This window comes from Rattus norvegicus, chromosome 19, assembly GCF_036323735.1.
Source record: "Rattus norvegicus strain BN/NHsdMcwi chromosome 19, GRCr8, whole genome shotgun sequence".
Lineage (NCBI taxonomy): Eukaryota > Metazoa > Chordata > Mammalia > Rodentia > Muridae > Rattus > Rattus norvegicus.
The window spans coordinates 17,369,266-17,391,379 of NC_086037.1; the positions used below are offsets into that span (position 1 = coordinate 17,369,266).

At 43.8% G+C, this 22,114-nt stretch overlaps 1 protein-coding gene and 1 long non-coding RNA gene across 5 annotated transcripts in view; both read left to right on the top strand.

Moving 5' to 3' along the window:
• The window catches only part of LOC134483188 (uncharacterized), a 341,330-nt gene that overhangs the window by 128,003 nt on the left and 191,213 nt on the right, over positions 1-22,114 (top strand). The window contains exons 1-3 of one of the 4 annotated variants that reach the window (XM_063278459.1): positions 2,590-2,844; positions 3,535-3,694; positions 4,871-5,033. The exons of 1 other annotated variant lie outside the window; for it this stretch is intronic. In XM_063278459.1, coding sequence (XP_063134529.1) covers positions 2,718-2,844; positions 3,535-3,694; positions 4,871-5,018 — 435 coding nt within the window. In that variant the 5' untranslated portion in view covers positions 2,590-2,717 and the 3' untranslated portion in view covers positions 5,019-5,033. Of the gene's footprint in view, positions 1-2,589; positions 2,845-3,534; positions 3,695-4,870; positions 5,124-22,114 lie in introns of those variants that run through there. 2 more of the 4 variants (XM_063278457.1, XM_063278456.1) reach the window with 2 other exon arrangements.
• On the top strand, positions 5,170-7,028 carry LOC134483197 (uncharacterized). The gene is made up of 3 exons (XR_010060072.1): positions 5,170-5,814; positions 6,536-6,641; positions 6,765-7,028. It is a non-coding gene; the product is annotated as an uncharacterized LOC134483197 (long non-coding RNA).

Consider the following 22,114-nt stretch of genomic DNA (forward strand, 5'->3'; position numbering starts at 1 on the left):
GGGGCAACTACTGCGTTTTGGACCTTCCATTCCTTGTTGAATTAGCTGTACCACAGCCTATAAGCCATTCTAATACATTTTCTTTCTCTACATACAGTCATTCTAGGAGGGATGATTGGTTATGCATTGTTAAATGCAATGCTGATCATTAAACCCCATCACTTCCACAGCAATATGTAAGTTACTGAACAACTGAACAAAAATTAAAATTTACTGCATTTATTGCGTGTGTCAGCAGGCATAGGGAACACTTGGCTGCTTACATCTCTTGGTCTCTATAGAGTAGTGGGAGAACTGAGATCCACTGAGGAGGTCTCTTAAGCCAAGACCAAACTCCTTGCAGTGACACTGGATTCCAGGCATGTTCTCCTGTTTAGGCCTCACTGTGGTCTATGTACACTCTATACACTCTCCCCATGCAGGTTCACATGGACTGAACTCAGAAAGGTGGGGTTAGGAGAAAGATGTCTGTTTAAATAGTCCACCAGGTTCACATTGTGTCAATGTGATTTAATCTAAGGACAAAGAAGTGGAGTTTCTCTGATGGCTTTCTTCTAAACCCTTGAAAGGATCCCTGGGGTTTGACCTCAGTACTTCATACTTCTTGCTGGGTCAGCGAAACTCAAGGAAGCTTGAGATTGTCATAGGCACAGTATTAGGCTAGATATACTGAGTAGATGATACTAAGTTGTTCATATGGTCATACCCATTTGCATGAGTTCTTAATGTGGACCTAAGGAAAGAGAGATTAATGTCCTGAGAATAGAAAAATCATTTCTATCTTTCCAGTCTGAAAGACTTGTAGGGAGAGAAGGGTAAATAATCAAGAATTCATAGATGATGTTTTGAATGCAGGGTGGGTTTCTGTGCTGGTTTTAGACAGGATCTCAAGTATCCCAAGTTGCCCTCTACCTGGCTGGCCAGGTTCACTTTGAGCTCAGATAAACCTGCTTCCACTTTCCTATAGATAGGCTTACAAGAGTGGCCTCCCAGGACTGTGAGGACAGCATTAGCCTTTGACAGTTGAGGTGTGTAACCCACAACTATAGTTTGAGCCACTTTGTTCCATGTCTACCAGCTATTTCAGATTGTTGCTGTTAGATGCCTGACAATCAGGGACACAGATAAATAACCTGATAGGGAGCAAGGACACGGTGATCACATCCTTTCCTCTGCTGTATGTTCTGGATGAGGCTTGTTAAAATTCCAATATTGCAAAAAGCTTTATATAGGACTCATCAAATTAAGGGTCACTGTGCACTGTTCTATCTACAATGGCCTAATCAGAACTGACCACCATATAACACTTCCTTCAGTCCTCATATGAGAAGCTTGAGCTTTGTGTTTTGACTTTTTCTTTTCTCTTTCTTTCTTATTTTTTGCTATATAAGTTGATAGAAAGATAGTTAGGGCCATGAATTTGCCCTCAGAATTTGAACTATGGATGTGATCAATCACTGTTAGTGTATGCATTCTATACAGTGTCCATTTTTTACTGTGACAGATGCTTTTGTGTTTGGTGGGGAAGCCTGTTGGGAGCATTTATCTATAGCACTGACATCTAGTGGTCGCTTGTATTTACTACCACCTTTAGCTTTCTTCTGACATCTTTACTAGGTCATAGTTGATAAGCATGTTAATAAGATGTCTTTACTCCACCAATCCCCCGAGGACAAGTCCTTAGCCATGCTGTCTGTTTTGTACTTAAGGCAAGTGCCTTTGTTCCCCGGGGTCCCCGTACTAGCAATTAGGTGTTCCTGCAATAAAGGCTGATTGAAAAGGATTCAATGGTGTTGCGTCTTCCTTGCCAGTCGAGGTGGGCGCGACAGAAGCCTATGACACAGAGCACAAGTACAGGGTCCTTGCTCTATCCACGTAGTGATGTTTATAGCCTCCTCCTACACCTTTATCTGAACCCCCTATATCTCTTGACTATCTCTTGATTATTTTATTTTTCTGATAGAAGCTCATGGTATATCTTACTCAGGCCTGTGAGCAGTGCTCCTTTGGCGACATTGGTGCAGAGAGGAGAACCCACCACCAGCATGAGGTTCCCTTCACTGGTGGCTCCAATATTGCACTTTTCTCTGCCAACTGGTCTCCACACTGTTCCTAGCACCATAAAGACATCAACTCTTTCTCCTAAGGAATTTTCTGGCAATTGTCGATTGCTAAGCACATGACTTCATGAGTGTTCCCCTAACACACACCCATGTTGTAACCTACCATGCAGACTATTTCTTGATGTTATTTAAAGCACCTGTACATAATGAGACAGGAGAACTTTTGACTGCATATTCAAGCTGGTGTGAAATCTCAGGAAGTTTTAATGGCTAACATTGGTGAATGAGGACAATTTGAGTTAGGATGAGACATTTTCGGGCAAGATATGGAAGGAAACATTCATTTAGATGCATAGGAATTACTAAGGTTTTTTTATAATCAAGCCTTGAGGAAAATTTGGCTTTGGAAGCAGGAGATGCTCAGTGACTCTGCCCCGGGAAAGTCTCCTGGAAAGGGCACCTCTGCTTATGCTCAGTACAGGGAGAACATTAGCAGGGATGCAAAGTCTGCTCCCCATGACATCAGCTGTCCCTTCTATGACACTCTATTGTCTCCTAGAGAGTTCTGGCATCCTCTGTGATGTCACCAGTGTTGTAGTGACAACCAGTGCCCTAGTTTCTCTCAGTCTGAGTCTGGCAGTTACAAGCTAAGTCATGTTTTCTCGTCTTTTCAAGCGTTTTGGGAGGGGGAACGTCGATTCTGGAGAGACTAGAGTGAAGGAGTCTGGCCTTTCGTCTCTAAGTAATGATGGACAAAGACAGCACTTCTGGGGAATGTGGAGTAAGTTCTGGGCAGTATATTTTGAGCTTCATGTCAGGGGGGCTGCAGGCTTAAGCTCACCTTTCTAGCAATGGGCCACAACAACTGGAGCATCTGAAAAGGAATTGAATTTCCATGAATATCACAATTCCTTAAAGTCAAGGATTTCAGAACTTTACTTTCCCCATCCCCACTGGGAGGATATGGTAAGGCCAATGCTATTATACTGTGAACTTCTGGCCTTTACTTTTACAGTGCATTTGTTATGTTACATTGATATAATAACACCATCAGGAGTCATGGAGGGTCCACCTTTTCTGAGTTTAGACAGGGTAGCAATGTATTTCACTATCATTGCTTCTTTAAATACAGTGGATATCTGACAGTAAGAACAGGGAGAGAATTGTGCTCCAGGCAATAACCTTATGTTCTTAGACCTTCTCTGATTTCTTCTAACTGGCAGGGTCATCATTAGCCTTATATATTAGAGGTTGTGTGTTAGCAGGCATAGGGAACACCTGGCTGCTTACATCTCTTGGTCTCTATAGAGTAGTGGGAGAACTGAGACCACTGAGGAGGCCTCTTAAGCATTGACCAATCACGTAGCAGTGACACTGGATTCCAGGCTTGTTCTGTGTAGGCCTCACTGTGGTCTTTGTACACTCTATGCATTCTCCCCATGGAGGTTCACTTGTGTTCTTCTACCTACAGATGCTGGGAGAGAAACATTATCCCCTGGCACTGACCTAAGCAAGAATCGGGCCAAGAAGGAAAAGGAGAGGCTGATTAAAGAGCTGCAGCTCATTACCGAGGAGAGAAATGACCTGAGAGATCGCCTGAGGTTTCTGACAGAGAGATCCAAGAACAACAGGTATGAACTGCTCCAAATGCTCTTGTTTCATTCCTGGGTCTGCAAGGTCACCTTCATCTTATCCTATTAAGGTTTTGGGTTCTAGAAAGCTGTGCCTCCCTAACCACCCTGTGCTAAACCTCACCTCCCATATAGAGGAGATTCAGCACCTTGACCCTTCCTGAGGAGCGAGATGGAAAATGGACTCATCTGCTTCCATTTATTGAAAAGCAGAACTTGTGACCTGACTGGCGAATTCCGGGGTAAAGTCAGGGAGAGTGAGTGCCCAGTGTGCATTTGGAAAGCCCTTGACAGCTGGTGGCTGTGCAAGATTGTAATTGCAGTGAGTTTTTGGTGACTCTGTACTTGCTAGGCAGGGGACTGAGTGCTGGAAGATCCAGGCAGCAACCTGAGGGGCCTGGCCCCAACTGTTCATCTCAATGCTTGACTAGAAGGTCTCAGGGTCAGGCCTGTTTGTTCTTGTCTGTGTGTCTTGCCCTCTGAGACAGCAATGGTACATGCATTTCTCCTGGTTCTCACAGTGCTCTCTGTTTCCATATTTGCTTTTCTCTTTCTCTGACTCTGTTTACATTTCTCTTTTTTGTGGGTGTGTCTCAGTCTGTGAGTCTGTGTGTGCATACATCCAAATGCATATGCACAACTTTTATATGTTTATATTTCCCTCCACACCTGGAATCTAGGAGTCTATTTCTTGGCCTGAGTATTTACCTGTAACACTTTCATGGTGATGTGAATGCTTTGTTCTGGGAGCCCCACTGTCAACAGCACAGTTCTTTGCCTATGTGGCCACGTTTGTCTGTATATTTGTATTCGTTGTGCAGATTACAATTTTGGGTTGATATATGGTCTGTTATCAGGACAGGAAAAAAGAAATCATAGGATTCTGGGTGTGTTGGGGGTTGGGGAGCATGGAGAGGTGAGGCCTAGGCTCTTGATAGATTAACTGGCTTGACTGCAAATTTCCTCTTGATTGAAAAAAGGGAGCCAGGGAACCCTCCATCTGGATGCTGAGATTCTGGTGTGCTGGACGCAGAAAAACATGTTTCTGAAGCTGAAGAAGGTCCAATATGTAGAATTCAGAAGGTGTCCTTCCAGGACTGGGGTAGTACAGGACCCACCCTGAGTTCATATATTCCTAAATGCTGATGTTCATTGGATTCTATCATTTGGGGCCAGGCCACACTTCAGGCCAAATCCATATTATGAAGACCTGGAGAGAATGGAGGAGGCGGTCATGTCAATTCTGCACAACTTAGAGATGGAGGACACTGAGATCCATGAGAACAGCCATAAGCTGAAGAAGGAGATGACCTTCTCTAGGTAAGTCCTGGTCAGAAATGCTATCACCTGTGGAATGGCCATTTCTGATTTCTTTGTTCTGGATTGGACAGTCTTCAGCTATGATTCTATCTCTTGTGCTGTTTACACATCAGTGTGCCAGGGTCATTAGGACTCAGTTTTCAGTTCCACAAAAGACTGTTACTCACCCCAGGATTGTCTAGGCATCTTCAGAATGCTCTAGGTAGAACAGTACTGATTGAAGTCAGCAGAAGGTTATTAGGCTGACCTGGAACTATGGTGTCACACCAGGTTTTACAACACTCAGTGCGTGGACCACATGGTTAGCATGACCTTCTCTTGGTGCTACTGACCTCCTTTGAGGGTGTTGGCCCACTGCTAATTGATGTTGCCCCCATGCATTGGGCTTTCATGGATAGATGTAGATCCGTGTTCTTTTTGAGAGATGTGGACACTAATTGGTGCTCGGGCCAAACAAACAATTTTTTCTTCCCCGAATTAACTCTTTGTGGTTTGTGCAGCAGCATTATGTGTATCGAGATGTATTTTATTAAGTCTGCATGGGTATCTGGGACCTGGTAGAGTTAGTGGGACTTGGGAGTAGGAATGGGAGAAAGGGGCAGCATGATCTTACTATGCAGACTGTATTTCCAGAAACCTGCTCAGCCAGCTCCTGATGGAGAACACATGCAGGAAGAAGTTGGTCCCACTGAAGCAGGAGAGCAAGGAGGGACATCTTGATTGTGCACTGAACCAGAAATATTTGGTTGACTTCAACAAGAAAGATAAAGACCAGCAACTTCCAGACCCAGCATCATCTGGTAGGGACGAGTAGCTGTGTTAGCTTAACAACATCTGATAAAATTTGCCAATTTGATACATCTTTGCTCTCTCCTACCTCCTTTCTAATTTACACTCACAACCAGCTAACCACCTCATTCAATGGAATTGTTCATTGCTCTGCCTATGCACAAGTATTCTGGGAAGTTAACCACTTTTCAGAAATGGAATTATTTTGCAAGTATATTTTGCTGCTCTTTTTGAAGCTGCAGTCTAGAAATGGTGACAGATGAATAACATACCTCATTATTGCATATCCACGTGATAGATTGGATGCTATGTAGAGTTTTGACAAGTTCTTGGTTCTTTGACAAATGACACTCTGTGGTCATGTGACTTCTTGTGTAGGAAGCATCATTGCGGGATAAGAACTAAATGCAAATGTCAAATTAGAACTTGTCATTGGTTTTAACCTTGGTGACATATGGACTTCTCCTTTCTTTCTGCAAACCAATGAGATCTCTTCCCATTGCCCTGTACTTGGTTTGCTCTGGTACAAGTCTCGGTCCCATATTGGCAGCCCACATTACTTTGAGCCTCTCTGGAGATTTTGCCCTTCCCAAAGAGTTAGCAACAATGATATCAGTTAAAAGGTCCATGTCGACTGTCCAATAGAACTGAGGCGGTAGAAGGCAGCATTCTGACAGCTGGCTTGCTTTTCTCCACCAAATCAGTGTCTGAAAAACTGCCTTCCTCTCCCAGGTCTCAGAAAGTGCAAGAGAGCTGGAATTGGACACACACCAGTAAGAGAGCTTCCTGAAGAATAAGTTGCTTTCTCAGGAGACCCTGATGACAAACATCCTGAACGGTAACAACATTTTTTGGATGAGTATTCTTCCTCAGAGTTAATTTGTCATTTCTTAGAGACCCTAAATTTATATAACACTAAGCCAGCCTGTCTGATTGAGGTCTTACTCACTTTCTTCTTCAGAGAACACCACTTGAGAGTCAACTTCATTATGTGTGCAAGAGGAGAAACAGCAATACATCTGTGCTTCTAAATGTTCATTAAGAATGTGCTGTTTAGTAATATTTTTGTTATGATTTTAATTGAAGTTTTCTTTTTGTTGTTTCATATTTGTATGTTCTTGTTACTATTTTTCACTTTTCAAATATTTTTAAATATTTTAATTTATTGGTTTTAATTCTGTTTTGTTGTAAAAGTGAATTCCTTATGAATAAAAATTGAATTCTATCTCTTGACTCTTAAGACAATCTTTCTTACTCAAGGGTTCTGTCCCCTCCTGTGGACTTAGAACTGACAGCTGGAGATGGATCTCTGCATGTTCCATGGAGCCTGGGCTAATAAGTGAATTCAAAGTCACCAAGGGGTACCCAGTGTGACAGTGTCTTTTGTGAGGATAATGTGGCTGTTTCTCGGACACACACTTTATGATGTAATCACTGACATGCTTTACCCAATTGTTAGGGTCCATGTGGTTCTTCTGAGAGAGCAGCAGATGCTCTACCCTGTGAGTCATCACCACAGCTCCTGCAGGTGGCTTTTGTTATTCCACATGTTGTGCTGTATTAGGTGGACAGGATCACATACAATTAGAGAGATCTCAGGAGATGTGTGTTCACAGGTAACTTACTGAGCCATGCGTGCTCAACGTGTTAGGTTGCCAGGCATCCCTACAGGGCTCTGGTGTTCCCACTGCTCATTGTGGGTCAGGATCATCCTCCAGCATCACTTTCCATATTAGAGCAGATCTTTCAGCTGTTATCAATGATGACCATATGTATTATGCACATCTGATAAAATGCAGACTAGAACCTCGTCTCCTGTTGGCCAGATTGGCATAATGAGTTTTTTGATTGTTAGCATGAAAATTATTTTAATCTAAGCAGTTTAGGGAAGACCCTCAAGGACACCCATAGTGAATGCAGCCTGCAGCTGTGAACACAGGTTTCTTTTGGAGAGCAGGCCTGTGCAAGCTCAGAACCTAGGTGGGACAGTTCAAGCTACCCTTTTTCCATGGCCAATCTGGGATCATATTGAGAATGTATTTTTTCCAGGTGACTGATTTCCAATTTATGGAATTGAACTAACTTACTGAGAGTGGAGGTGACTCAGAGAGTTAAAGTACACAAGGACCAATCCAGAATGTCCACAAAAGCTTGTTGTCACCCCAGGACTTTTCAAAGCTCAGCAGCTAGAGAAGCAATGTAGTATTTGGTTATTCTCATGCTTAGGTCTAGTCATTCATCATAAGCTGAACATGACACAAAAAGAGTCATCTGTGTCCCAATAGAAGCTAGTTGTAACTAGATTAACACCACACTATCACATCACTACTGTGTTTGAGGTTCTCAGTTACTATCTAAGAACCTGGAAGAGGCCTGGGTCTTGCTACACAAACTCATAATTTATTTCTTCATGACACTGTGTGCTTTGTTCTGTTGATGCTACCATTGGCATACAATACCTTGGATACTTTGTGCTGACATCTGTGACATGAGACAATAGTTCATGCCATGCCTAACCTGCATAAACTGTCCTTAGAGTACCGTGTAGTCAGAGGGGCCTTTTTTTCTCTCTGAATTTTCAAAATATTTCCAGTCTTCAGACAAGTCTTCAGCCATTGTCCAGTGCCTGTCTTGAGATGTCCACATTGTCTCCTGGGAGTCTTCATCCAGGCTGCTCTGTAATTCTGTAGAAGATTAATAGGTTCCAGCCCTAGGATTTAATTCACTGTGACTGCACTTGCCGAACATGCTCAAAGCCCTGTGATCCACCCTAGCCCTCTGTGCTTTAGAGAAAGAAAATAAAGAACCACATTGCACTTGAAGTTTCTCCTCCAACAAAAGGAGAGCCTGCATAGGGCCTTTAAGTAACTCTAAGTCCCAGCTTCCCCACAGCTCCCTCCATTGACTCCATTATTGGTGTATTTTCATTACTGCTCACTTTATTTTTAGTGTGCAAAGAACGTGTACCATGTCAGTAAAGTGTGTGTGTGTGTGTGTGAGAGAGAGAGAGAGAGAGTGAGAGAGAGAGAGAGAGAGAGAGAGAGAGAGAGAGAGAGAGAGAGTTTGTGTTTGTTTGTGTTTCTGTGCAGGTGTTTGTGTATGTTCATCCATGAACTCACTATCAATTTTCATAAAATGACTTAGAAGACCGTAATGAAAACTGTCGAGGTGCATGCAGACGTGTGTTACTAGTGTCCCACGGCACCTGGCAGGTAACACTGAAATGGTGGTCTACTATAATACAGCCTAAAAACAGGCTGTGGATGGTTTACACAGAGATTGTGACGTCATCACCACTAGAGAGAGCAGCAAAAGCTTCATTTATCACATGCTGCTGTTACCAAGATGAGGCAAAGCCTTATCCTACAGAGAGTCTGGTATGATTTGATGGCAGGAAATAAACTTAGTACTAAAATCATTCCATTACAAACGAGGATAATACAAAGAGTCATAGGAAGCAAGAGCTGTTTTTTGAGGAGATCCATAAGAGAAACAACCCCTTTCTGAAACTAAGTACACACCACAGTGTCAATACCTAAATTATCAAATCAGAAATGAAAAGGGGGATGAAGCAATAGACATGTGAGTGAATTCAACAATCATTAGGGCTTCTTCAGAGTCCTTTACTACAGAAAAGTGAAAAATCTATTTGATATTGGTAATTTTTCTACACAGATAACAAATACCAAGTTAAATCCAAATGTGGGATTTAACTCATAAGATTATTCTCATAAGAAAATAGATAGTATTTAAACGATGCCACTACAAAAATTAAAAAATATATATGAGGGCCACTAGGCTTTAATGCAGCCTTTCTACCAGACGTTTAATGACGACCTAATAACAATAGTGCTTCAATTATTCCTCTGATTTGAAAGAGAAGGAACATTGTCAAACCCCTTCTCTGAGTTTCTCTTTTTACCTAGAATTCCTGAGTCTGTTGCTTCTTCCATTGTCACCCCATCAATAGAGCTGCAGGGCGAGTCTGTCCAGCCCCAGAGGGTATTTGCCAGCTGACAGGGCTGGGTTTTGCTCTGCTTGCCCCTGCTCCTGCCCCCGCCCCTGCTCTTGCCCCTGCCCACGCCCCCGCCTCACACCCGCACTCGACATCGCCTCAGACCCATCCCCCCTCCCAGTCCCACCACCGCCCTCGACTCAGACCCTTCCCAACCCCCGCCCCCAGCCTGCCCTCGCCCCTACCCTGCCCCCGCCCCGACCCCCCCACAACCGTCCTCTCCTTCGCCCCCGCCCCCTGGCCTCCGCCCTCGCCGCCGCTGCTTGTGTTGCTACCATTCCGTCTTCGACTCCCCTGTCGACCCCACCGCCACTGCTGCTACCTTCTCCCACTTCTTCAGCCCAAGACTTTTGAGATCCCGGCTTGCAGTGCTCTGCACTAGGAGGCTAATGGAGGTGAGGAGAGCCTAAGGGACAGACCCCAGGCCTGGCCCCAGAGACTTGTGTCTCCCCCCTCCCCCGAAGTGCTTTCCCGAAGTTCTCCATTCTGGGTTCAGTTTGTGGGGACCCCAGCAGGTGCCAGGCTTTGCTGATCCTCAGGTGTGAGTCTGGGACAGTGGTGGGACTTATGGTTGAGGGAAGTCTTTCAGGCAAATGCAGGCTTTTCTCAAACTCTTGGACCATCTGGTGCCCTCCCTGGGGTCACAGGACCTGTGGAAGTGGGGAAGCCACTTTTCACTGTCCTGTGTGACTTTCCCTGCAGCGTGAGCTCTCCTGCAGGAGGTACTCTCACATGCTTCTTTAAAAGCACCTGTTCCTCAGATCCAGATCAGCTGTGAAAACAGGCTTCTTCATGTCAGTGTGCCAGCTCCCCCTCCCAGCTCAGAGCTGCCACACCTAAGGATCCTCCAGCCCCAGTACTGGTTGGGTCTCATGGAGGAGTTAGAGCAAAGCGCCCCTTCTGAGAAGTGACTCAGAACAGAAGGTTCCTACAACCCAATGAGGTCTCTTCCAGTTGCCCTGTTCTTGGTTTGCACTGGTGTAATTCTGAGTCCCAGATTGGCAGCCCACATTGCTGTGAGGGTTGCTGGAGATTTTGCCCTGCCCACAGAACAGAAGGTTCAGAAGAAAGGCCAGTTTGGCATAATGAATTCTTTTGATAGATGGCAACAAAATTATCTTAATCTAAGCAGTTTAGGGAGGAACCTCAAGAGCATCCATAGTGAATGCAGCCTGCAGCTGTGAACACACGTTTCTTTTGGAGAGCAGGCCTGTGCAAGCCCAGGACCTAGGTGGGACAGTTCAAGCTGCCCTTTTTCCATGGCCAATCTGTGTTTGTATTGAGAAAGTATTTTTTTTTTTCCAGTTGACTGATTTCCAACTTATGGAATGGAACTGACTTACTCAGAGTGGGGTTGACTTAGAGAGTTAAAGTACAGAAGGAATAATCCAGATGTCCACAAAAGCTTGCTGTCACCCCAGGGCTTTTAAAAGCTCAGCAGCTAGGGAAGCAATGTAGTATTTGGTTATTCTCATGCTTAGGTATAGTCATTCATTATAAGCTGACCATGACACAAAAAGAGTCATCTGTGTCACAATAGAAACTAGTTGTAACTAGACTTATACCACATTATCACATTATTACTATATTTGAGGTTCTCAGGTATGATCTTAGAAACTAGAAGAGGCCTGGTTCTTGCTACATATAGTCATATTCTATATCTTCACAACACTGTGTGATTTGTTCTGTTAATGCTACCATTGGCATACAATACCTAGGATATTTTGTGCTGACATCTGTGACATGAGACAATAGTTCATGTCATCCCTTACCTGAATAAACTGTCCTTAGTGTACAGTGTAGTCGGAGGGGCCTTCTTTTCCTCTGAGATAGCAAAACATTTCCAGTCTTCATACAAGTCTGTCAGCCATTGTCCAGTGCCTGTCTTGAGATGTCCACATTGTCAGCTGAGAGTCTTCATCCAGCCTGCCCTGTAATTCTGTAGAACATTAATAGGGTTCCAGCCCTAGGAATTAATTCAGTGTTCTAGTACTTGCCAAATATGCTCAAAACCTAGTTTCCACCCTAGCTCTGTGTGCTATACAGAAAGAAAATAAAGAACCCCATTGCACTTGAAGTTTAGCCTCCAACAGAAGGAGAGCCGGCACAGGGCCTTTTAATAACTCTAAGCCCCAGCTTCCCCACAACCCTGTCCATCTATTCCTTTATTGGTGTGTTTTCATTAATACTCACTTTCTTCTTTGTGTGGAAAGAATGTGCACCATGTCAGTAAAGTGTGTGTGTGCGTTTGTGTTTGTGCATGTTCATCCATGAACTCACTATAAATTTTCATAAAATCACTCAGAAGTCCCTAGTGAAAACTGTCAAGGTGCAGGCAGACTCATGTTACTACTGTCTCATGGCACATTGCAGGGAGCACTGAATTCGTGGGCTACTTTAATACAGTCTAAAACGAGGCTGTGCATAGTTTTCAGTGAAATTGTGACGTCATCCCCACTACAGAGAGCAGCAAAAGCTTCATGTATCACATGCTGCTGTTACCAAGGTGAGGCAAAGCCTCATCCCATAGAGAGTCTGGTAGGATTTGGTGGAGGGAAATAAACTCAGAACTAAAATCAATCAATTACAAACAAAGAGAATGATACAAAGAGCCAAGCAAAGCAAGAGCTGGCTTTCTTTCTTTCTTTCTTTCTTTTTTTTTTTTTTTTTTTGAGAAGATCCACAAGACAGACAAACCACAGAGCCTATATCTAAAGTACCAAATCAGAAATGAAAAGGGGGATATAACAAAGGACACTGAGTGAATTCAACAATCATTAGGGCTTACTTCAGAGGCCTTTACTACAGAAAAGTGAAAAATCTATTTGATACTGGTGATTTTTCTAACAGATAACAAATACCAAGTTAAATACAGATCTGGGAAGGTAATGAATAATTCCCATAAGAAAATAGATACAGTCATTAAAGGCTGCCACTCCAAAAATTAAAAATTATAATAATCAGGGCCACATGGCTTTAATGCATCCTTTCTACCAGACTTTTAATGAAGACCCAATAACAATAGTGCTTCAATTATTCCACTGAATTGAAAGAGAAGGAACATTGCCAAACTCCTTCCCTGAGTTTCTCCTTTTACCTAGAATTCCTGAGTCTGTTGCTTCTTCCATTGTCACCCCATCAATAGAACCATTTAAAATGGGATGTAATCGATGTCTGGAGCCTCATTCTTTCCCTTGACCTCCATGCGGTGTCCAGAAGGCATGCCTGTTCTCATGGACATGGATTCATCTCTTTTTGCTGCAGCAAGAAGAAAGCCAGCAGAGGAGGCAGGAGCTTACAAAGAATCAGTAGGATTTCTAGAAAAGAAGCATCCAGATCTCCATTCTCAGAAAACCCCTGGCTTGCTCTCATGTGACTGGGTCCTCAGACACCAGCAGCCTTAGATGAGACCAAGGAAAGCTGTGCAGAGTCCTGGGTCCCCAGGTTCTTGACCTCCTGAGTGACAGCTGTAGACACGTCCTCCAGGGAATCCTTACAGCTGGTGACATCTGGACAAGGTGAACCAGATGCCAAAATGAGACATGGGAGAGAAATCCTAGACTGTTTGGAAGGAATCAGTCTCTGCTTTTGCTTCTGTCTCTGTGTGCCCTGCTGCTATGATGTTCATGGGGAGCTCTCATGCCAGTGGGTCTCCTCCTAATGTGTTTGTTGTTGCAGATGTCCTGGATGTTCTGGACCCCATCAGAACTCAGCCCGTGCTCAGTCATGGAGGTCAGCACCTTCCTGTCCATCAGGTCATGAGACCTGAGACAGTTGAGGTAACGGCAGTTGGCCTGGGTGAAGTGCTCACAGACTTGGACTCTCTTGCATGGCTGTGGCTTCAAGCAGATCTGTTTGTGGCTGTCTCCTTTGTAGTAACTTTTGCAGGAGAAAAGCATCCCCCTGTACCAGGAAGAAGGCCGGCTCCTCTTGGTTAAGCCCAGAAAGCTCATGATTCTTCAGGACCTGGAAGCTCTGTTCCTAAAAACTTGGTGTGGATATTTGCAGAGGTTTCTCTGGGATTTTGCATAATGACTCTGTCCCAGAAGTTTGAGCTTGCAGAGGCTTGGGCAATCTGTAGCATGGTCCCTGGATGCACTTGAGATTGAAGCCACAGGCTTCAGTAGTAGCCGCCACCTACAGCGTGATCCCTGCCTGATCTCCAGTCTCCAATAGGAATAAGCAGTCTTGCCCAGCAGCTCATAGAGCTCTGCCTCTGGAGCCTGATCCTACTCTGCAGTTCCTTTAAGGTCATGCAGCCCCTGTGGGTCCACAGGATCTTGGTGATGAAACAGTCTGCCCCAGGATCCCCCATGGTGCACTATGGCTGCAGCTGCTCAGGCTTGTGAGCTGGACTCTGCTTCGTGGAGAAAGGAAACTGGAAAAGGGGATAACACATGAAATGGAAATGAAGAAAATAACCAGTAAAAATTAAAAGAATTAAAGTCATCATCTCAGGAGAATGAGTGGGAAGCCAGGTCCTTAAGCAGGCAGGTTCTCCACAACAACGCATGCTGGGTTCAAGACTGGACATGAGGTGCCCTGAGCTTGGGACTGCCAGGCTCCTACTGGGAGGAGAGCTTTCTTCTTCATTTCCGTAAGTCTCTCTAGTTTTCTTTTAAGGCTTTCATCTCATCATTGACTTTCCCAATGACCTTTTATGACAAGCCATTATGGTTAACAAGAATTAAGTAAGGGCTCATTGAGCTGTTGGTAGTTGGAGGTCTGGGGGAAGCCCTGGACAGAGAGATCTTGCCTGCCAGGGGTGGGATGTGCATGGTGGGAGGGACTAGTGGAGTGTCATTGGCCTCAGTATGCACAGGCTTGGGGCTGGTGCCTGGCTGCCTGGTGCGCCTCTGTGGCTACTTGGCCTGGGTCCCACCGCAGATGCCCATGGTGGTTGCTGGCCAGTTGTGCTTGCTCTACCTGTCCTCGGGGCTTCTGGCGGGGCTGACCACAGCCTTGAACATGGACAAAGTGGGCCGGAAATCGGAGGATCATGGGAGCATCTTCAACTTCCCCCTCCCCAAGCACTGGCAGTTGCAGCTGGAGGACAAGCCACTGTGAGTTTCCCCACATCCAGGCAGGTGTTCTGCACCACCAGGAGAGCAAGGGCAAGCACTGCTGCCACCAGTCCCACATGCACAAGGCCTATTTGCTGACTGGTAGGGCTGCACTTTGCTCTGCCTGGCTCTGCTTTGCCTTGCTCTGTCCTGTGGGCTCTCACTTCTTTGGCCAAAGACTGTTGAGATCCCGGCTTGCCTCACCTTTCAATAGGTACCTCTGTGAAGTGAGGAGAACCAAAGGGACAGAAGGCTGACCTGGCCCTGGAGACTTGTGTCTCCCCCTCCACCAAAGTGCTTTCCTCAGTTCTCCACTCTGGTTTTAGTTTGCAGGGATCCCAGCAGGTGGCAGGCTCCTGTGAGAAGGGGACATTGGGGGACTTATGGTTGTGGGAAGTCCTTCAGGGAGATGCAGGCTTTCTCAAACTCTCCGACCATCCATCCAGTGTCCTCCCTGGTTCCCATTCCCTGTGTTTGTTGCGAAGTCACTTTTCGCTGTCCTGTGTGACTTTCCCTGAAGACTGGGCTCTCCTGCAGGAGATACTCTCACATGCTTCTTTAAAAGCCCCTGTTCCTCAGATCTAGATCAGCTGTGAAAACAGGCATCTCCATGCCAGGGTGAGAGCTACCCCTCCCAGCTCAGAGCTGCAACACCATAGGATCCTCAGGCCCCAGTGCTGGGTGGGTCCCATGGAAGAGTTAGAGGAAAGCTTCCCTTCTGAGAAGTGACTTAACACAGAAGGTTCACAAGTGACAGTCAATCCCCAAGTATTTCTTCCAGGAGAAAGCACTCAGCTCTCCCCTTTAAACAGTTTAGGCTCCCACATGGCCCAGTTTTGTGATTGGGGAAGATTTTCTGGATCTTAGTTGGCCAGTCAGAGTGGGGCTACATTCTTTTTTTTTTTTTTTCTTTATTAACTTGAGTATTTCTTATTTACATTTTGATTGTATTCTCTTTCCCAGTTTCCGGGCCAACATCCTCCTAATACCCCCTCTTCTATATGGCTGTTCCCCTCCCCATCCTCCCTCCATTACCACCCTCCCCCCAACAATCACGTTCACTGGGGGTTCAGTCTTGGCAGGACCAAGGGCTTCCCCTTCCACTGGTGCTCTTACTAGGATATTCATTGCTACCTATGGGGACAGAGTCCAGGGTCAGTCCATGTATAGTCTTTAGGTAGTGGCTTAGTCCCTGGAAGCTCTGGTTGGTTGGCATTGTTGTTCATATGGGTTCTCGGGCCCCTTCAAGCTCTTCCAGTTCTTTCTCTGATTCCTTCAACTGGGTTCCATTCTCAGTTCAGTGATTTGCTGTTGGCATTCGCCTCTGTGTTTGCTGTATTCTGGCTGTGTCTCTCAGGAGAGATCTACATCCGGCTCCTGTCGGCCTGCACTTCTTTGCTTCATCCATCTTATCTAATTGGGTGGTGTATATGTATGGGCCATATGTGGGGCAGACTCTGAATGGGTGTTCCTTCAGTCTCTGTTTTAAACTTTGCCTCCCTATTCCCTCCCAAGGATATTCTTGTTCCTCTTTTAAAGAAGGAGTGAAGCATTCGCTTTTTGATCATCCTTCTTGATTTTCATGTGTTCTGTGCATCTAGGGTAATTCAAGCATTTGGGCTAATAGCCACTTATCAATGAGTGCATACCATGTGTGTTTTTCTGTGATTGGGTTACCTCACTCTGGATGATATTTTCCAGTTCCATCCATTTGCCTATGAATTTCATAAAATCATTGTTTTTGATAGCTGAGTAATATTCCATTGTGTAGATGTACCATATTTTCTGTATCCATTCCTCTGTTGGGTTCTTTCCAGCTTCTGGCTATTATAAATAAGGCTGCTATGAACATAGTGGAGCACGTGTCTTTTTTATATGTTGGGGAATCTTTTGGGTATATGCCCAAGAGAGGTATACCTCGGTCCTCAGGTAGTTCACTGTCCAATTTTCTGAGAAACCTCCAACTGATTTCCAGAATGGTTGTACCAGTCTGCCTCCCACCAACAATGGAGGAATGTTCCTCTTTCTCCACATCCTGGCCAGCATTTGCTGTCACCTGAGTTTTTGATCTTAGCCATTCTCACTGCTGTGAGGTGAAATCTCAGGGTTGTTTTGATTTGCATTTCCCTTATGACTAAAGATGTTGAACATTTCTTTCAGTGTTTCTCAGCCATTCGGCATTCCTCAGCTGTGAATTCTTTGTTTGCCTCTGAACTCCATTTTTTAATAGGGTTATTTGACTCCCTGCGGTCTAACTTCTTGAGTTCTTTGTATATTTTGGATATTAGCCCTCTATCTGTTGTAGAATTGGTAAAGATCTTTTCCCAATCTGTTGGTGGGGCTACATTCTTAATCCATACTCATTCACACAACAGAACATCTTCCTCCCCACCCACGAGGCCTTGGCTTGAACCCAGGTCCTTCCAGGACCAACAGTCCTGAGAGAACAGATTGCAGCACAAGAGAGAAAAGAAGCCAGAATAGTTTAAACTGGAGAAAACCCCCATATAGGCCGTTTACCAACTTTAGGGGTTGTGCATATTGTGGACTTCAGAATCTTAAGGTCAGATTTTTCTGATTACACCTTATAGGTGAAGCTGAAGTCTACTGAGGGTGGGATCATCCCAGGCAGGGAGGGGATCTGACTCTGCAGGCCTGGCCACCCTCTGCATTCTCCCAAAAATAATTTTTAGTCAGCTGTAAATCTGAAGTGAAAATTGTTTTTTGTCAACTCAAACGGTTGACATTTCAAGTCTCACACACCATGTGAGAGACACACATTTATCCACAGGGGATTTGAACTTACTTCTATAGAAATGACTGTGGGTCAACAGAGGGAAAGCATTCTTGCCTTTAGCATTCTGTCTGTATCAGAGACTACATGGACTGGCTTCCTGGACAGACATGTCCAAGCAGACAGACATTGTAATGAGGGAAAACTTAGGCAAGAAATGACCTGGGGACAGTGATTTCAGATTGTGCCTTTAGCAAGGAATCTCTGTTGTCATTAAGGCAAGCAGTCTTGGGCCTGCCAAAACTTGTAAGTATTTCAGGGCTCTTACAACTGCTCCAGGTACTTCTGAGGTGAAAGCCTTTCATTAAAAAAAAAAAAGTTTATAGAGCAATATTTCTCAACCTGTGGGTGGCAACTGGTTCACAGAGATTGCATATCAGATACCTTGTACATTATGACTCATAAGAGTAGCAATATTATTTATGAAGTAGCAATGAAATAATTTTATGGAGGGGATCATCACAGTATGAAGAGCTGTATTAAAGGGTTGCAGCAGTAGGACTGTTGAGAACCACTGCCATAGAAGCTGACACATGGGAGCAGACTCCTCAGCTGAGTAGAGACTCACGACAAGGGATACTGTGTCCCACCCTAGAACCCAGAGGCAGAATCTATCCCAGGAGTCTGTGGGTCACCTTGTCTTAAATTCTTCCAGGGTCAAGAATAGCATTGATCATCTCAGCAGAGTCAGCTTGCACAGCCACATCAGGCCCATGGCTTCCCTTTACAGAGAAGGATGTGGGTCTGAGTGACAGCCAGTGAGACTGAGGGGACCCTGACAGTCATTTGCTTTGAGCTGTGGTTTCTTCACCTGTAAACTGGAGGTGTTTCTGCTGAATTGGGTTGTTGTGGAGATTAACAGAACATACAACCTGCTCAGTGTCTGCCTGGCATGGACCCTGCTGGTTAAATGGAAGCTGTCGATGATGACGAGATTAAAAGTAGAATTTCTAGCCAGATAGTGTTAGTTGTGGGGCGCCATACAAGTGTTCTAAGCATTTTCTGATTCTAAGACCGCCTCGCATTACAACCTAAGGCTCTTGATTTAAATTTTAAAAAAAGAATAAATATAAAATACCAATATGAAAAAATCATAATCAGAAATGAGCTAATTCCTGTGAAGTCATTTAGCTTTACATTTTCTGCTTCTATTTCCAAGGCATCTAGAGTAGCACTATCCGAGATCCTAAAGCCTTCTGTTATGGTGCTACCCATTCATTCCTCTCTCCTTGAGGACCTCTCAAGTGACTTACCAGAATCAGATGGCTTTTAAGATTGTTCCCATCAGGTGCGATCTCTCTGTCCATGGGCCTTGCCCAAAGCTGCAGGGCCAACCTGTTGTTTTACAATCCAAAATTCCAGACATTAATTTTACCAATGAAGTTTCAGGAGTCAGATGCTGAACTCAAGTAAAGCTCCCAACTGTCTTTCCTGATTCACTGACCTCCCAGAAGAAGAGCAGTCCTGTTCCCTCTGAACACTTTCTTAAAAATCCTTTAACTCAAAAACTTTCCATTGGTTTAGTTATCTAGATTTCCTTTCACGTTGTGTCTTGATCTGCTGGACCTAAGTGCACTTTTTACCTTTGCCATAAATGTGTGTGGTAGGTGAGCCATACCGTAATTAAGTCCATGTTTACATGAATAAACAACTCTTGCTTTAAATGTCTGTGCCATGGCCCTGCTATACCACACACTAGTTTTTCAGTAAATAATACATTCTTGGAGATCACAGTGTGATCAAATATTTTGTAACATGACTTAGTAACGTTCCCTCGATTTTATAAATCAATTTCTTTGACGAGGATTCTGGGTGTTGTCTGTCAGGTCTGAGTGCATCATCTTGGGAATCCCAAGGAACATCAAACTTGGGCTTTTGAAACTGTTGCATATGGCCAACCCGGAGCAAAAACCACCCAGGAATCTACTGATACTTGACACACATTAATTCACCTGCCTTTTTCATATAGTTTATGGCAAGAGGTCACCATTCTTGACCTTGTTTCACTATAAAACGTGGTACTAAATGTAAGAGTTGGGGTCAAGGAGATCATCCCACAAATCACAAAATACCCATCTCAGATAACCATGTATGGTTTATTGAATACAAAACATCCATGAATTTCAGGACAGAATTAAAAGTCCAAACCTAAGGATAATAGAATAGAAGAGAATTTAGATTTCCAGTTTATAGGTCCAGTAAGCATATTCAGTAAATCATAGCAGAAAACATCCATAAGGTAAAGAAAGAAAAGGCCATGAGGGTACAACAAGCCTACAGAATGCCAATTTAATCATACCAGAAACAATTCCTCCATTAACATAATAATTAAAACACTGAATGCACAGATCAAAGAAAGATCATTAAAAGGGGTAAGGTATAAATAACCAGTAACAAATAAGTTCAGACCTATCTGAATTACTCCAGACTTCTCAACAGAGACTCCAAAAGCCAGAAAATCTTGGGCAGATGTAATGCGGACCAAGGATCCTATACCCAGCATAATTCTCAATCACCATAAATGGAGAAACCAAAATATTTCATGACAAAACCAAATTTAAACAATATTTTTCTCTAAGAAAGCACAACAGAGGATTGTAGTAGGGAAACTCCAAGACAATGAGCTAAACAATACCCAAGAAAAACCAAGAAATAAATCATCTCACAATAATTTCAAAAAATGAAGCACACAATCACCATTTCACCCATAACCAGAAAAAGAAGAGAAAGCAGCAACTATTGGTCTTTAATATCTAACCAGACCCTCTGTCACCAATCCCCCAGCTCCTAGGGAATAAACTGCCAGCCAAAGTATATACAGGGTCTATGGTTCTAGGTAACTGTGTAGAAGAGGACTGATTTAAGTGGCACCCATGTGGCGGGAGGCCATTGACTACGCTGAGGCCTGTTGCCCACCAAAAGTAGATGCTGGAGTTGTGAGGTGGGAATGGATATGTGTAGGTGGGGGAACACTGTCATATAGGCAAAGCTGAGCAGAAATGGGATGTAAGATATGATGAGGGGAGTGTGGAAAGCAGGACAACAGTTGGAATGTAAATAAATAAAATAACCAATTAATAAAAAAATAGCCAAAAATAAAATAAAAAGTGAAAAGGTAAAAGAAAACTTACACCAAAACAAAACAAAAGAAATCCTTGTAGTGGATTGGCCTAATTCTGCTTGTATTTTAATGCTAATATGTAGAACTCAAGACTGGTTAACCTCCAAAAACTGACCCTGCTCCCAGTTAACTGTGATTATAAAGAAGCCAACAGCCAACAGCTGCACAGCAGAGAGATGGGGGAGGTGAGCTTTGAGGGCTTTGCTAGAGAGGATCATGAGGAGGGAAGAAGGAGGAAGAAGCTGCCAGAGAATAAAGGAAGAACATGTGTGATGGAGAGGAGAGAGGAAGAGGACAGCAGCCATGGTTAAGGGAGCGGAGAGCCTGGTCCTGAGGGCTGTCCAAGTGCAACAAAGAGCAGCCAAGATGCTACACAGTCAGTAAGAGTTGAGCGTTATTGTTTGGAAAGTAGATCTGATACCATGGAGGGCAGGCAGCTGCCCAGCTACTGTGCTGATTAAGGCATATGATGAATAAATTTACAAAATATGTATAACCAGTAAGGAGCTCTATAGAGGATCCTAAAAGGAATACTTTAGTTTGAAGAGAAGGATAAAATACCAGAGGAAACAGGAAATAATTTAACAAAACTAGAACAGTCAATCAAAAGAAGCCAATAAAACCCACAAAAATTAACAAAATTAAATACATAGGTTTAAATAATATTTGCATGTCACTAACTCAATTCCCCAGTGAACAGACATTATTTAGCCAGAAACAGGATCACCATCATGAGAGATGTAGAGGATATACTAGGGAAACAGACCTAAGACACAGGTCCCTATAGCAATTCTATGCAGTTTCTCTATCCAGCTGACAGAATAGATTTCAAACCAATCCTGTCCAGAAGATGTAAGGACATTCATTTCATACTTTGCAATTACCAAAAGATACTACAATCTAAATATATACATATTAAACACAGCAGTCACAAATTTAAATATATAATTATCAGATAGATCTGAAATTACCCATTAGCTATAATAGTGGTTGTGATTGTTTTTAATAGTCTATTCTGACCACTTGGCAGATCACATGCAAATAAACAAAAGAGGAGGAGCAGAATTCAGTGACATCATCAGTCAAATGGACCTAACAAACTACACTGAACTATACATATATTTTCTATCAGCCTGTGGATCTGTCTCCAAAATTGACCACGGATTAGGACACAGAAGAGCCCTCAGGAAAGATAAGAAAGCTGAAGTAGTGTCACGCATTCTATCTGAGCACAAAGGAATCAAACTGGTATCACACAATAGAAAGTGCAGTCAGTACACACTCTCGTGGAAGGTCAGCAACACAAACAACACACTAC